General features: G+C 42.1%; 1 protein-coding gene across 7 annotated transcripts in view; it reads right to left on the bottom strand.

The window, feature by feature from the left end:
- Positions 1-16,841, bottom strand: part of lrrc8aa (leucine rich repeat containing 8 VRAC subunit Aa) — a 97,698-nt gene that overhangs the window by 42,294 nt on the left and 38,563 nt on the right. For 4 of the 7 annotated variants that reach the window (XM_087998334.1, XM_087998331.1, XM_087998333.1 and 1 more), the window contains one exon: positions 10,885-11,077. The exons of the other annotated variants lie outside the window; for them this stretch is intronic. In XM_087998334.1, the coding sequence (XP_087854460.1) occupies positions 10,885-10,967 (83 nt within the window). In that variant the 5' untranslated portion in view covers positions 10,968-11,077. The remainder of the gene's footprint in view (positions 1-10,884; positions 11,078-16,841) is intronic. 7 annotated transcript variants of the gene reach the window in all.

The raw sequence follows: 16,841 nt of genomic DNA, 5'->3' as shown, positions 1-16,841 counted from the left end.
TAGAGGCCCAGTCTCTGGATTCATTTCAGAAAGAGTTGGATAGAGCTCTCAAAGATTGTGGAATCAAGGGTTATGGAGATAAGGCAGGAACAGGATACTGATTAAGGATGATCAGCCATGATCATATTGAATGGTGGTGCAGGCTCGAAGGGCAGAATGGCCTACTCCTGCACCTATTGTCTATTCATGCTCCACTACTCTCACTATTGTCTACGGCATCCCTCACTTGCTTGTATCTTTCCCAATCTCTGAGACCAACAGCCCTGGGTGCCTTCTATGTTGTCTACTCACTCGCTCGGGACACCTCCCAACTTGCACTAAAAGCAGATGTACAACCAACTTACACTTTTTTTAATAACTGCCTCTCTCTCATTACATGAGGAAGACAACACACAATAGGACAGAAAATGTGAAGACAATTAGTGGGATGTGCCACATTCAGCTCCTCACCCTCCCATGCAGGTCATGGGCTGGTATTGGAAACCACAATAGACTTACTGTGCCAGGATCTCTTGAGCAATTGTTATCCTCCTTGACTTGACTAAGGCTTGCTGACAATCATGACAAGCTTTTTTCCTTTGTATCTGCGCTAAATGGCAAAGCAAGACAGAAATAATATGAGCCTGGTATCTCTAGCTGAGGGAGCAATGCGTAAAAAGGCAAACCAAGTTGGTGCAAAGCAGGGACACCGTGAAAAACAGGAGGAGGCAGTAAGAAGTGACCAAGGAGGATTCTGGGAGAAAGTGTTCAGTTAGCACACTGCCAACAAGATCATGGAGAGCCCAGTATCAAAGAACAGTGGGTAAAAAGGGAGGAAGTATAATAGTCTTGGTTAAAAATAGTGCCATTGTCCTTGAGTGAAATGCAATTCCGGAATTAGAATTTATATGCTTGGAGGCAAGAAATAGGAAGGGACTGATAACCTTGCTGGGTATTTATTATGGACCTCCAAATAGTCAGAAATAGAAGAGAGCATTTGTAGGCAGTTAATAATAATCTGCAGGACAAGAAGGATTGTAATAGTTAGTGATTTCAATTACCCTAAGTTGGACTAGGAAAGAGGTAGAGTGTGGAGTATGGAAGGGGAGATATTCCTGTAATATGTACAGAAGGATTTTCTGGAATGGTACATCTCCAGTCCTATCAGGGAGGGAGTAGTGCTGGATCTGGACCTAGGAAATGAGGCAGGTCAAGTGGAGAATATCAGAGTGAGGGAGCATTTAGGAAATAGCAATCATACCATAATAAGGTTCAATATTAAATTAGCTAATATAAAAAAATCAGTCTATGATTAAGATCCCAGACTGGAAAAGGGCAGATTTTAGGGGTCTAAAAGTTGAACTGGAGCATGTTAATTGGAATTGCATTTTGGTGGATAAAACAGCGGACTAAAAATGGGAGAACTTCAAATGAGAGACGAATAGGGTGCAAGATAGATACACACCTATAAGAAATCAATGTAGGGTGTCCGAAGCTAGAGTACCTTGAATGACTAAGGATATTAATGAGAAAATAAGGAAGAAAAAGGAGGCACATGATGTATACCAAAATAATATCAATACAAATCAGGAAGAATCTCTCAAACGCAGAAGACACAAATACTAAAATGTTCTTCAAAAATATTAACAGTAAAATATTAGTGAAGGATGAAGTGTAGCCCGTAAAGAACAAGCAGGGTAAACTGTTCAGTAAAGCACAAGAATGTGACAGAGGTACCAAATCAATATTTTGCTTTTGTCTTTACCAAATTAGGAGATGGTGACAATGGCTTAGTTGAAAAACTGAGCAGTACAGTGACAGATAAAGAACAGATGGTAAAAAGGCTGACAGCACTCGATGTCACCAGGTCTTGATGGGATGTATCTTAGATCACTGAGAGACGTAAGAAAGCAAATCATGAAACTATTGATAGAAATTTTCCAGGCCTATCTGAATATCGGATTAGTCCCAGGGGACGGAGGATTGCAAATGTGACACCACTGTTTAAGAAAGGAACTACAGACCTATCAGCTTGAAATCAATGGTAGGGAAACTGATGGGAAAATGGTGGTGAGGCCATAATAACGAAATGAGGTAAATAGAGAAAAAGAAGTCAATACTCAAGTCTGGGCGGCATGCTGGCTCAGTGGTTAGCACTGCTGCCTCACAACACCAGGGATCCGGGTTCAATTCCCGCCTCGGGCTTTCAGGGTACTAGGACCCGTTGGGCATAGCCTTAGAATGAGATGGGGGTCAATTTAGAACGGAAATGAGGAGACATTTCTTCAGCCAGAGAGTGGTGGGCCTGTGGAATTCATTGCCATGGAGCGCAGTAGAGGCCGGACATTAAATATATTCAAGGCAGAGATTGATAAATTTGTAATCTCACAGGAATTAAGGGATACGGGGGAGAGTGCAGGTAAGTGGTGTTGAAATGCCCATCAGCCATGATTGAATGGTGGAGTGGTCTCGATGGGCTGAATGGCATTAATTTTACTCCTATTTCTTATGGTTTTATGGTCTTAATTGTTTGTGTGGAGTTTGCACATTCTCCCCATGCCTGCATGGGTTTCCTCCGGGTGTTCCGGTTTCCTCCCACAGTGCAAAGGTGTGCAGATCAGGTAAGTTGGCCATGCTAAATTGCCCTAGTGTTAGATGCATTAGTCAGGGGTAAATATAGGGTAGGGGAATGGGTCTGGGTGGGTTAGTCTTCGGAGGGTCAGTGTGGACTTGTTGGGCCAAATGGCTTGTTTCCATACTGTAGGGAATCTAATCTAATCTAATCAACATGGCTTTGTCAATTCTTGGTCATCTCCGACAAATTTAACTATGTTCTTTGACACAGTGATATAGGTACTGGATGAGGATAGTGTTGTGGATGTTGAATAGTTAAACTATCAAAAAGCATCTGATCCTGTGCCACATGGCAAGTTGGTTAGCAAATCAGAAATCGTTGAGATTTTGTGCATTGCTCAGATTGGAGAAAAAGTGAGTGGTGGTCCCCAGGGATCAGTGTTGGTACTCTTGCTTTTTCTTATTTAATAGAGGAACCTTAATTAACCGAAGGACATGGGTATTTCATTTGGGGTTAATCGAATTCCAGATAATCTAATGCCGGTTAACATAGTTTAGCTGAACTTTGAGACATTGCGATCTTGCCGGTTAATCCAGGTGCCTCTGTATAAACTATTTGGAGATGAGTGTTGAGTGCAAAATCTTTAAATTTGCAGATGGTACTAAGCTAGGGAGACCAGTGAATTATGAGGATAATGTTGAGTGACTTCAGAGGGAAATTGACAAATTGGCCAAATGGGCAGACAGCTGGTAGATGAAATTCCATGCAGTGAAATCTGAGGAAATGCATTTTGGTAAAAGAAACACAGAAAGACAATATCATCTCAATGGTACAACTTTCATATGCATGATGCCCTGAAGGAAACCAGGCAAGTTGAAACAGTTGTTAAGGCAGTTTACAGGATCCTTACATTTATAAAAACAGGACCTAAATAATAAAAGAAAGCTACACCTCTACAAGTCATTTGTCAGACCACTTTTGAAGTATGGTGTTCAGTTCTGGGCACTGATTTAAGGAAGAAAGTTAAGGACCTGGAGAGAGTTCAAAGAAGATTTACTAGAATGAGGGAATTTTAGATACAAGGAAAGACTGGAGAAATTAAACTTTTTCACCTTGGAGCAGAGAAGATTAAGAGGTGATCTTATCAAGGTTTCAAAATTATGAACAATTTTGACAGGGTAAAGAAGGATATTTTGTTTTCACTAGTTGGCATGTCAGTAACTAAGGGTTACAATTTCAAAATTGTCAGCAAAAGAGCTAGCAGGGAAATGAGGAAGAATTCTTTTCTCAGGAAGTTGCTGGATTTGGAATGTAGTGCCTGGGAGAGTGGTGGAGGTGGACTCCATAGGAAGTTTCAAAAGAGAGCTGGATCTATATATTCGAAAGTGGTGAGTTTAGATGGCTACAGATATAGAGCGAAAGAATTGGATTAGATAGGTAGCTCTTTCTGGAGCCAGCAGAGACACAATGGGTCAAACGGCCTTCTTCTGTACTGTAAATTTTGATGATTCTCTACCTTTAGAGTGAGTGAGCACTCTGACAGCAAGTGAAGAGCTGAGAGATGCAATCTGGTGCAGTCCATGAGCTAGATAAGTACAAATTGTCCTGACTGCAGCATTATAATTATTGTTGCCAGTGCCACATTGAAGTGCAGGAGAGTCCTATAAGTGAATCGGAGATGTGCCATGAGGGTTGTTAGAGGCTGGCAAATCTTGGATACCAATGTCTCTGTGGCCAGTGCCACAGATTTTGATGTGTGGTGTTCAACACGGTGGTTGTTTGGAGCAAACAGCAAGCTGAATCTGTAAGGTGCCTGCATGTTTCCATGTTGCGTTTTCATCCAGCTTGTTTCACAAGTTTGGTAAGATAGAAAGCTAAATATTAACAAGATGAATTGGGCCATTAACAAGGCATTTAACATGCTTTAATTACTGTCAGTTGGCAACTCACTGCTGCCTAGCAAGACACTCGCCATGCCACTAGAGAAAAACATAAAAGATACGCAATATGCGTCTGGCCAGACTTCTCAACTGATTCTGCCACACATCTCACCATGGTACACATCGCTTAGACTGCTGTAGATTTCATTTGATGCCTGACATCTGCACACACATTCAGATAATCAAGATTCCTCTGTATTTGGAACTTCAAGCTTTGGAACACTGCTCCTTCATCAGGTAGCTAATGGAGTAAGATCATAGGACGCAGAATTTGTAGCAATAGATCATAGTGTCATACACCGATGCAATATATTGAACAAACAGACTGTTGTTAAGATTTTCATCTTTTAGCTCCCACTGATTAGGTGATGCTAGAGTTATGATATAGTTTCACAGTCATCAGCACTGAATGACTGAACGCTGATATCCTGTGATATGCTGCAGTATAAATGGGACAGTTTCTGCCATCTATTGATTTGGATGATCAGTTTTTTTTAAACCCAGACTTGAAAGTGAATAATGCTTTGATTTGTTATCGAATTAAACTGGTCATACCAACAGTAATGGAAACAACCATTCTAAAAGATGAAAGACTTAACAGCAATCTAGGTTTGTTCAATATATTGCACCAGTATATGACATTATGATCTTTTGCTATAAATTCTATATCCTATGATCATACTCCACGAGCTACCTGACGAAGGAGCAGTGCTCCAAAAGTTTGTACTTTCAAATAAACCTGTTGGACTATAATCTGATGTTGTGTGATCTTTAACTTTAAATGAGTTGGATGAGCTCATTTGTTAGTGTACAACTAGTAGCTGCTCTGTTTAAATTTTAGTTTCATATAAACACAAATCAATTTCAACATTTGAGCTGCGTACAACCTGTCACTTTGATGCAACAAAGCAAAGAAAAATTAATTTCACAGCAATTCATTAAGACAGAATGGACAAGTATATCCACGTATCTTTTGGACAATGCAGGAATTCTTTTAATTAAGAGATGTAACCAATGAAGAATCATGACTTTAGAATTGGCACTCAAAACAGAGCCACCAATCATAGTTACATATTGATCTATTCCTCTTTTGTAATGAAATAATATATTTTAAAACCATGCTAAAAACAGCAAGTTATTCATTTTAAAACACTGAATTTTAGACAAAGTTGAGACAAATGTCCCAGAATTTCATCATGACGATCCTGGACCAGCATTCTGTGCACATAACAACACAAAAAATAATGCAAGAAAGGTAATTACATTTGTTTTACATCGTGGAATTACTCCCTATTGAAGATTTTTGGTTAGACTTTATACTATGATGCAAATTTTCACCTATGGTGCCAAAATTACAGCTCCTACCTTACAAAAAAAGCATTGAACACACTGAGCTCATCAAATATTTTGGTCACCTAGTCCTGCATAACACAGAAGTGTTAGTTGAGAAACTGATGTGAAATGAGATTCAGAGTCAATCAAAATCAATGCAGTTCTCACCTCCAAGTTCACAGATGCTTACCAAAACTTAACTACAAGTTTACTATTGAACTTCTTTGATTACCTTCATCTGTTACTTCAGATGAAAGAGTTTGCATTCAAACTAATATTGTGGTTTATTTTCAATGTCAGCATGCTTAGTATTGAAGTGGTGTTTTAGTTTATTTGATTTCACACCATCTTGAGCAAGACATTTCAACATAAATGGCATATCACGGTGACAACTTTTTGTCAGATCAGAAAGTATGTATTCCAAGTCCAAATAGGTAAAACCATTTCCCCTGTTTCTCCTTTTCCTGCCTCCAATTGCCCCTACACAGAATCCACCATTCTCAAGTTTTGGCTTCAAAAATGTGCATGGCATTCCTTCATAAATATCAAACATCAAAAGTCACAGTCACTTTAGTCATACTGCATACTGCACAGTAACATCATGTACAACACCAGTAATACTCAAAACAATACATAAAAAGGAAGTGCACCAGAAACAGCTCAGATTAGTCCATTTTCTACTTCGAGAAACCACCAGAATTTCAGACATTTCATGCTGTTACTCGATCACTCTATATCAATCTGCTAAACCTAAGCTTACTTGGTACCTTTAAAAAAACTTCAGTCTTTCGATGCATCTCCTCTGGCTATGTAATAGTGCATCAGTGACAATCTATCATGGCCAGTGTGTGTCCTCCTGTTCTAGCCAATAACCTTGATTGTCCAAAACAGAGACTTCCAATTGACTAACTCCTTTATGCTTCCCTCCCTATAGGATCACCCACCAGATGGGCAAAAGTGAAGACTGCAGATGCTGGAGATTAGAGTCAAGATTAGGGTGGTGCTAGAAAAGCACAGCAGGTCAGGCAGCATCCGAGGAGCAGGAAAATCGATGTTTCGGGCAGAAGCCCTTCATCAGGAATGACTCAATAAAAGTTCCGTCTTGCTGCTTGCTGGCCCAGGTGGCTCTGCATGTGCTCTGCTGGACTTCACCCCAAATAAAGATGGTAGTCATATAAGCAACTGCTGCACTTTGGCCCTGATATAGATGGTAACTACATATGTGCCCAGCTACATAGGTGGTGGCTGTTTAAATGAGGCTGTCGCCAAAAGAATTCCTGCATTTGCTACACTGCTTGGAAGCAAAAATGGGAACAGTAGCTTTTTATTTGTGACATAGGGCCTTCACTGGATATTTATGAACCATACCCCTATCCCTATGCCATGGTACAATGCTCTCTTCCACAGAGAAAAAGCAGGACAAGGGCTTGGTAGGCCACCACTTCATCATTCCTGATGAAGGACCCCTGCCCGAAACGTCGATTTTCCTGCTCCTCGGATGCTGCCTGACTTGCTGTGCTTTTCAGCACCACTCTAATCTTGACTCAGCCCACCAGATGACCTATTTTGGATTAAGAACATAAAAAACAAGAATATCAATGTCCACTATATGTCATAATATGTCATAATATGTCATAAAATGTCATAAAATGTCATAAAATGTGTTAAAGAAATTGTTGCAAACTATTCTGTATGGCTACCTTTGTATTTCACGACAATTAATACTGCAATTCCTTCAAAACTTCTTTTTAAAAACTTTAAATCAACATTTCCCAAAGTGTGGATCACATAAGGATTTCAGAAACAGCAAATGGGATCATAAGCTCCCCTTCCAACAAGACTGGGTCCTACACTATACTGAAAGTCGAAGTGGTGGCCAGCCAAGATCTTGTCCTTATTTTTTCTCTGTGGAAGAGAGCTTGGGACCAGGGCATAGGGGTAGGGTTAGGGGTATGGTTCATAAATAGCCAGTGAAGGCCTTAAATAAGAATCTACTGTTCCCACTTTTGCTTCCAAGCAGTGTAGCAAATGCAGGAATTCCTTTGGCGACAGCCTCACTTAAACAGCCACCACCTATGTAGCTGGGCACATGTGTAGTTACTATCTATATCAGGGACAAAGTGTATCAGTTGCTTATTTGGGGTGAAATGCATCAGAGCACATGCAGAGCCACCTGGGCCAGCAAGCAGCAAGACAGAACTTTTATTGAGTCTTCTGTCATGGGAGAATATGGAGAGATTCACTGAAACCTAAGTACATAAAATAGTAACATTTAAAAGTATATTAAAACTTACATTTTCATACTTACGATGCATTTTTTCATCTATAATATGAAAACTTTAATAAGTACGTACTGAATATCACTATGCTACATTATTTTTGTTTTGGTTTTGTTGTCATCAGAGATCAGATTAATTTGCAAATGTAAAAGGGAATCATACTAGAAAAATAGATTGGGCGCTTTAAATCTTGCCTCCTCCTAGGATGGACTTATTATTCACAAAAGAGCTGGGATAGGATCCAGATAACTGATTTAGAGGTAGCAAGACTGATAATGCAAGGACAGCCTTATCTAGGAATAAAAACAATGAAAATCAATTCCAGCCTCGGGCGACTGTCTGTGTAGAGTTTGCATATCCTCCCCATGTCTGCATGGGTTTCCTCCGGGTACTCTAGTTTCCTCCCACAATCCAAAGATGTGCAGGTCAGGTGATTTAACCATGCTAAATTGCCCATAATGTTAGGTGCATTAGTTAGGGATAAATGTAGGGGATTTGGTGTGGATGGGTTACTCTTCAGAGGGTCAGTGTGGACTTGTTGGGTCGAATGGCCTGTTTACACACTGTAGGGAATCTAATCTGAACATGATTAAGAAGGTATTCAAACCTACTGCCTATCACCCCCCCTAAAAAACACCCACTGTTGATACAGTTGTTGACAGTTTCACTCGATAATTTAAACCAATTCCTTTTCTTTTTACAGATTACCTTTGTACTTGGTTATAGAATAGAGCTAGTTTTCCAGCATAATATCTTACCTTAATTAGGAATAAGTGGAGGCAGTTAGCTTTACTCTTCCTTTAGAAGGATTATGGCAATTTTAGGGAAAGCAGGTGTCTCGATATACTTAAGGCACTTTAGATGCTTCACAGCTTTTTAACTGTATACTGCATGTCCATCTGCCTCACCTATGTTGGTGAGAGGCAAATAGATAACCAAAATAAAAGATTTTCTTTTAAAAACTCTTACATCCTCCATAGAGATTAATTAAAAATAAAGGAATTCCCAAATGACCAATGGAAATAACCGAAGGACAGGATTTCACATTTGAAGACCTTATGTAACCAGTAAACAAATATCAATTTGGAGCAAGTATCAATTAATGGGCAGTTAATTGTAATTAGGGTGTACAATATATTATAATTTGGGAATTTAGATTTTTAAATGGAGATGGGTGGATATTGGTTTTAGTTCTGTGAAGATAACCTTTAAAAAAAATACATCATTTCCAAAAATGTCACATGACCTATTGAGCCTCATGTGAACTACCAAATGTAATCAACAGAAAAATAAAGCTTACGATCTATCAAGCCAGATTTTATTCAGGGATTTGACTTGTTCAGTATTACCATCAACTGATAAATACACTAAACTAAAGGTATTTCTACATTAAACAATGCAATTGCAAGATGTCTTACAACTCCTTTTGCTTCTGACAGAAGTGTAACCTTACACAATGTTATGACAAGAGGTAAACCCCCTCTGTTAATTTTAAACCAGCAACACAGACAAGATTTATCCCGTGTGGTAATCTGTGAAAATTCAAAGAGGCCAAGAACTAGTCAAAGTAAAAAGTAACAATTTTATTTCTTAAAGTATAACAGAGAATAATTAGCTAACAACTATTTACAACTCCTTCCTCTAACCTATCATATATTTTCCCTTTTAAAAACTAGTCCGATAAAACCCCCAATTAAAATTTATAAAAATTCTAAGTTCAAAACCAGCCAGTTGTCAAATCTTGGTATCTTCTGCTATAGATTTTCTTCTTCTTAGTATTTCTATTTCACAGGTTACTGATCAATAAAGGTACCTCTATGAAAGCTATTTTTCAGACAACGTTGGTGGCTTAGTAGTTGTCTCTCAACTGTTCAAGTTTTCCTGGTCTTATACCCCAAAGTATCAGAATGTGTCATTTGCTTTTAATATTGTCAATATACTAAATTCAAATTTGATTAGAGTTTGGTATTTTTGGGGGTAAATTTAAACTGGTTGGCCGCATTTGAATTTGTTTTTGTTTCCAGGCAACCAGCTACTCTAGCTGCTGGACCACATGTTACATTGTAAATTCTCCAGCACTCTGTGTGCCTCTCTAAGTCCTTCACTGCCTTCAAGGAACAGTACAATTCTGCACCTTCATAACACAAATAAGTTGCAGGTTCTTCCTGGCTCTCCAGCAGGCTTAATGTTTTCCATTATACCAAGTCAAGACTTCTAGTGTACTTCAAAAGTCATTCCACTTTCCCCGAGTTCTACATACTTGACTTCCACCACCTTCAAACTCCGAAAGTCATGTCCATTCTGTTCTTTTCCTTTGGAACAGAAAAGCTATTCTCATAAACATCCTGCTTGTTTGTTGATAGAAAACAGTCATCTTCCCTTTATAGCAACAGCTGTTTTTTTCTCCACACAGCAGTAGCTGCTTTGTCTTTCTCACTGTAGCTCAAACAGATACACTATGGACAGATAAGCATGAAACTATCATTTAATTTCAATGGGTTGCTGCTTGTAGCTTATCCCCATCAAAATCAGACCAATGGGAATGTTTTCAAGCTGATGTGCTTCTGATATTACCAATTTTACATTAAGTTAAAAGGAGACACATTAAACTTGGATTTGCTTGATCTGCTTAAAAGTCAGAGATACCAATAGTATAAGAAAAGGTCTGGCCAGTTACAACGATGTGTATTAATACTCAGACCTGGAGATACTTCAAGCTTGCAGTTCAATCAGGTCTCTCTATTGATGTTTGAAATACCCTCATGCATACTTCACTTACCCTGGTCTGTTAAGTAAAATGCACCACCTCCTACAATCCTTGAACAAAGTGGCACAAAAATATCTGATCTCTCTGGCATGCATGTCCCCATTTCCAATGTCAAGTTTGAATCTGGCAGCAAGTCAAGAGGATCACCAGGCATCCAGCAACAGTGATGTTATCAAGTAGAGTCAGCATTTTCACAGACAGCAAACTAGGAAGCAAATTGCACTAATTATTCACTAGTTTTTAATACATTTAACAGAGAACAAGGTGAATGACTGAATCATACAGATGGGATGAAGATAGGAGTGTCAGAAATTTTAAAACATGTTTTAAAAATGTGGAATTTATAACGGATAAATTTGACTTCCACAAATATAAAATTACTTTTGGTTAAGTGAGACTGTTCAGTGTAATTATGACTCCATGAAAACCTTAGTTGCACCTGAATGAATAAAATGTAACTTTTTCCAAGGGTTTGTACAGCAAAAATCACAGCACAAAAATGCACGTTCTCAATAATTTAGTGATTTCCAATTGATTGTAAACTGAAGAAATTTCAACAGTATACTCAAAAGGAGAGAAATGGAATCACTAAAAGCGATTTTGGGATTTCTATATTTAATTATGCTGTCAATTTGAGAGGGGTAATTGTGATGAATGCTGACAGTTTTGCTGTATTAACAGAAAATCAGGACCATGTAGTTCATCACTTAGTACATTAACAGATTCTCCCAGGTTAACTGGCCTGACCATGCCACCTGATCAACAGCAACTTCATAGCAAAGGCCAGGTTTGCAAATTGTCAATAGCATGTTATTCAGAGAATTACTTCTTACCTTCAATTTCCAACAGATAAATCACACTCTATACAAGTGCATTGCTCATTCTTCATAATCAAATGCATGAATAAGGTTACATGATCTAAATGCCTGTGCATCGTGTTGCCGCAACAGCAAAGTATTTTCTATTAAAGAAGGCTTGCATACAGGTTACTGGAATTTGGCCTTAGTCTACTTTCCCATAGCTAGCTTGAACAATATTGACAAAGATGAGTCACTATCCAATTTTACTTTTTACAGGAACAAAGGCAAAATACTGCAGATGCTGAATATCTGAAATAAGAACAGAAAATGCTGAAGAAGCTCAACAGGTCTGGCAGCATCTGCAGAAGAGGAAACAAAGTTAAAGCTTGGAGTTCAATATGCCTTTTTGAAGAGTTTTTCCAACGTTTTGTTTTTATTTCCTTCTTGCCCATCCTAGTTGCTTAATCTAACAAATCTCTGGGCATTATGACAGGGCTTCTTTTGATACAGATGAACAAGGATGAAACATACACATTGTGCAATCAGGTGCTCAACAGCACAATAAATCTACTCCAAACTGATGATTAAAGCAAACCAACAAATTTCAAGAAAACCCACTACACACACAAAAAGCCTTTAGATAAATCAGCAATCGTGTTCAGAATTCTAATATATTCCACAATGTTCCCCTTTGATGACCTAATTGCAGCATAATCATTCAGCATATCCTGTTAAATGATTACAGAGCAGTTTTCTGCAACAGTAATTTTGCTACACAGTAGTCCTTTGACAAAGTACCCATGGGCCCTTGAGTATGGTAAGATGTTGCCGGAGTTTCAACACCTTCCCATTTATCTACTCAGAATGCTCATCAGTTTCCTATCACTAATGTAGCCAGGACCACCCTACTAATTAGGGATTTCACAGTCATTTAAAGCCGACTGGGAAGAATCCCAGAGCCCAGTGACATAGTTCATTAAGAACAGTGCTTTAGAATTGTTACAGACGTTCCTGGTTCAGTAACTGAAATACTAAAGCTGTGACATGGTTTTGTTTGGTCACTGCCTGGATGCTTGATTGTGAGCATGGTTTAAGGACTAATTCATTCATACAAAATTGTGAACAGAACTGTGGGCGGCATGGTGGCATAGTGGGCGGCATGGTGGCACAGTGGTTAGCACTGCTGCCTCACAGCGCCTGAGACCCGGGTTCAATTCCCGACTCAGGCAACTGACTGCGTGGAGTTTGCACGTTCTCCCCATGTCTGCGTGGGTTTCCTCCGGGTGCTCCGGTTTCCTCCCACAGTCCAAAGATGTGCAGGTCAGGTGAATCGGCCATGCTAAATTGCCCGTAGTGTTAGGTAAGGGGTAAATGTATGGGTGGTTTGCGCTTCGGCGGGTCGGTGTGGACTTGTTGGGCCGAAGGGCCTGTTTCCACACTGTAATCTAATCTAATCTAATCTAATCAGAACTGAAGACCATGTAGTCATCAGCGAATATCTCCACTTTTTACTTTATGATGGAGGGACAATTATTGATGAAGCAGTTGAGGCTAATTGGGCATACAATACTGCCTGTGGAACTCCTGCAAAAATGTCATGGGGTAGAGATGATTAGCCTCCAAGAACTGCAAGCTTTGTGCTAGGAATAAGTCCAATCTTTCATTACCAGCGACTGTATTCATTATCAGGAAGGACAGTTGGAATTAATTAATTAATGTATCTGTCAATAAACAACTAACAAATACAAGGTTAAATCCTTGCTCGGAGGAAAGCAAATAATAAGTGTTGAAAAAGGAGCTGCACTGATGAACTTCAAGTGGATGAATGCTTGCCATAATCCGGATACAGACATGGAGCACCAGAACTGATTTCTTAATCAATGGGCACTTGCTGTTATAATTGACCAAGATAATGTTTTCTGAAATCTTGACAAATTTACAACAAACATCTGTCTTCGGTGCAAAGGACCTACATGGAACAGCTTTGGGCACGTAGTCAACCTTGATGTTCCAGAAGAAGTTGAAAATTAACTTGAGTGCGCATCCTCAAACATTCTGATTTTACCTCAAAATAAATCTTGGCCTGCTGTCATCTCATTCCTTGCCAAGTACATGGATACTCTGCCCCTTGAAGGATTATGTTCCAAATTTTGTGTTCAGTGGTGAAGCAAAGGCACTTGCTGCTAAGCTCCAAGAAGGTTGCTTACAGAGAATACACAATCAGTTTTACAGTTGACCATCTATCTCATGTACAGGAACACCAAACAATTTGAAAATTGGGTAGAGAACGAGAGACAGAGCAGCCTGTCCAGAAGCTTCCAAACTCGCTCTGCACCTCCTTGACCTTCTTGAACTGCTGCAGTCAGTGTGGTGAAACTGCTTCAGTAAGGAGTGGCAGGATTTTCACTCACTGATCTGAGTCAGTTACAATCATTTTGTTTTTATATCCCACCTTTAACAGAATAAAAACATGGAAAATAGGGACTTGAGTAGGCTATTGTGGAGTTCGATTCTGGATCAGTGGTGCTGGAAGAGCACAGCAATTCAGGCAGCATCCGAGGACAGGCAAAATCGACGTTTCGGGCAAAAGCCCTTCATCAGGAATAAAGGCAGAGAGCCTGAAGCGTGGAGAGATAAGTTAGAGGAGGGTGGGGGTGGGAGAGAGTGGCATAGAGTACGATAGGTCAGTGGGGAAGGAGATGAAGGTGATAGGTCAGGGAGGAGAGGGTGGAGTGGATAGGTGGAAAAGGAGCTGGGCAGGTCGGACAAGTCCGGACAGGTCAGGGGATCGAGTTTCTGGAGGTTAGAAGCTAGGATGAGGTGGGGGAAGGGGAAATGAGGAAACTGTTAAAATCCACATTGATGCCCTGGGGTTGAAGTGTTCCGAGGCGGAAGATGAGGCGTTCTTCCTCCAGGCGTCTGGTGGTGAGGGAGCGGCGGTGGAGGAGGCCCAGCACCTCCATATCCTCGGCAGAGTGGGAGGGGGAGTTGAAATGTTGAGCCACTGGGCGATGTGGTTGATTGGTGCGGGTGTCTCGGAGATGTTCCCTAAAGCGCTCTGCTAGGAGGCGTCCAGTCTCCCCAATGTAGAGGAGACCGCATCGGGAGCAACGGATACAATAGATGATATTAGTGGATGTGCAGGTAAAACTTTGATGGATGTGGAAAGCTCCTTTGGGGCCTTGGATGGAGGTGAGGGAGGAGGTGTGGGCGCAGGTTTTACAGTTCCTGCGGTGGCAGGGGAAAGTGCCAGGATGGGAGGGTGGGTCGTAGGGGGGCGTGGACCTGACCAGGTAGTCACGGAGGGAACGGTCTTTGCGGAAGGCGGAGAGGGGTGGGGAGGGAAATATATCCCTGGTGGTGGGGTCTGTTTGGAGGTGGCGGAAATGTCGGCGGATGATTTGGTTTATGCGAAGGTTGGTAGGGTGGAAGGTGAGCACCAGGGGCATTCTGTCCTTGTTGCGGTTGGAGGGGTTGGGTCTGAGGGCGGAGGTGCGGGATGTGGATGAGATGCGTTGGAGGGCATCTTTAACCACGTGGGAAGGGAAATTGCGGTCTCTAAAGAAGGAGGCCATCTGGTGTGTTCTATGGTGGAAACGCTCCTCCTGGGAGCAGATACGGCGGAGGCGGAGGAATTGGGAATACGGGATGGCATTTTTGCAAGAGGTAGGGTGGGAAGAGGTGTAATCCAGGTAGCTGTGGGAGTCGGTGGGTTTGTAGAAGATGTCAGTGTCAAGTCGGTCATCACTGATGGAGATGGAGAGGTCCAGGAAGGGGATGGAGGTGTCAGAGATGGTCCAGGTAAATTTAAGGTCAGGGTGGAATGTGTTGGTGAAGTTGATGAATTGCTCAACCTCCTCGCGGGAGCACGAGGTGGCGCCAATGCAGTCATCAATGTAGCGGAGGAAGAGGTGGGGAGTGGTGCCGGTGTAATTACGGAAGATCAACTGCTCTACATAGCCAACAAAGAGACAGGCATAGCTGGGGCCCATACGTGTGCCCATGGCTACCCCTTTGGTCTGGAGGAAGTGGGAGGATTCAAAGGAGAAATTGTTAAGGGTGAGGACCAGTTCGGCCAAACGAATGAGAGTGTCGGTGGAGGGGTACTGTTGGGAACGTCTGGAGAGGAAAAAACGGAGGGCTTGGAGGCCCTGGTCATGGCGGATGGAGGTGTAGAGGGATTGGATATCCATGGTGAAGATGAGGTGTTGGGGGCCGGGGAAACGGAAGTCTTGGAGGAGGTGGAGGGCGTGGGTGGTGTCTCGAACGTATGTGGGGAGTTCCTGGACTAGGGGGGATAGGACAGTGTCGAGGTAGGTAGAGATGAGTTCAGTGGGGCAGGAGCATGCTGAGACAATGGGTCGGCCAGGGTGGTCAGGCTTGTGGATCTTGGGAAGGAGGTAGAACCGGGCAGTGCGGGGTTCCCGGACTATGAGGTTGGAAGCTGTGGGTGGGAGATCTCCTGAGGTGATGAGGTTCTGTATGGTCTGGGAGATGATGGTTTGGTGATGGGGGGTGGGGTCATGGTCAAGGGGGCGGTAGGAAGAGGTGTCCTCGAGTTGGCGTTTGGCTTCAGCGATGTAGAGGTCAGTGCGCCAGACTACCACTGCGCCCCCTTTGTCCGCTGGCTTGATGGTGAGGTCAGGATTGGAGCAGAGGGATTGGAGGGCTGCGCGTTGTGAGGGTGAGAGGTTGGAGTGGGGGAGGGGGGTCGACAGGTTGAGGCGGTTAATGTCCCGGCGGCAGTTGGAAATGAAGAGGTCGAGGGCAGGTAATAGGCCAGCGCGGGGTGTCCAGGTGGATGCAGTGTGTTGGAGGTGGGCGAAGGGGTCCTCGGAAGGTGGGCGGGAGTCCTGATTGTGAAAGTAAGCTCGGAGGCGGAGGCGACGGAAGAATTGTTCGATGTCACGGCGTGTATTAAATTCATTGATGCGTGGACGGACGGGGACGAAGGTGAGTCCTTTGCTGAGGACTGATCGTTCGTCCTCAGTGAGGGGGAGGTCTGGAGGGATGGTGAAAACTCGGCAGGGCTGGGAGGTGGGAGCTGGTGTGGGTGTAGAGCTGGGAGTGGGGTCGGAGCCAGTACCTGGAGTGGGTGTGATGGTGGGGGGAATGGGGGTAGAGTCATGAGCAGGGGTAGTGTTCCCCTCAGGGTTCTGGGGGGTGGGG

This window comes from Chiloscyllium plagiosum, unplaced genomic scaffold, assembly GCF_037043375.1.
Source record: "Chiloscyllium plagiosum isolate Xiang-an unplaced genomic scaffold, Cpla_swu_hap1 HiC_scaffold_21, whole genome shotgun sequence".
In the NCBI taxonomy this organism is placed as follows: Eukaryota; Metazoa; Chordata; class Chondrichthyes; order Orectolobiformes; family Hemiscylliidae; genus Chiloscyllium; species Chiloscyllium plagiosum.
Note: the sequence above shows the minus strand (reverse complement) of the source record. Positions and strands in the feature narration are given on the sequence as shown.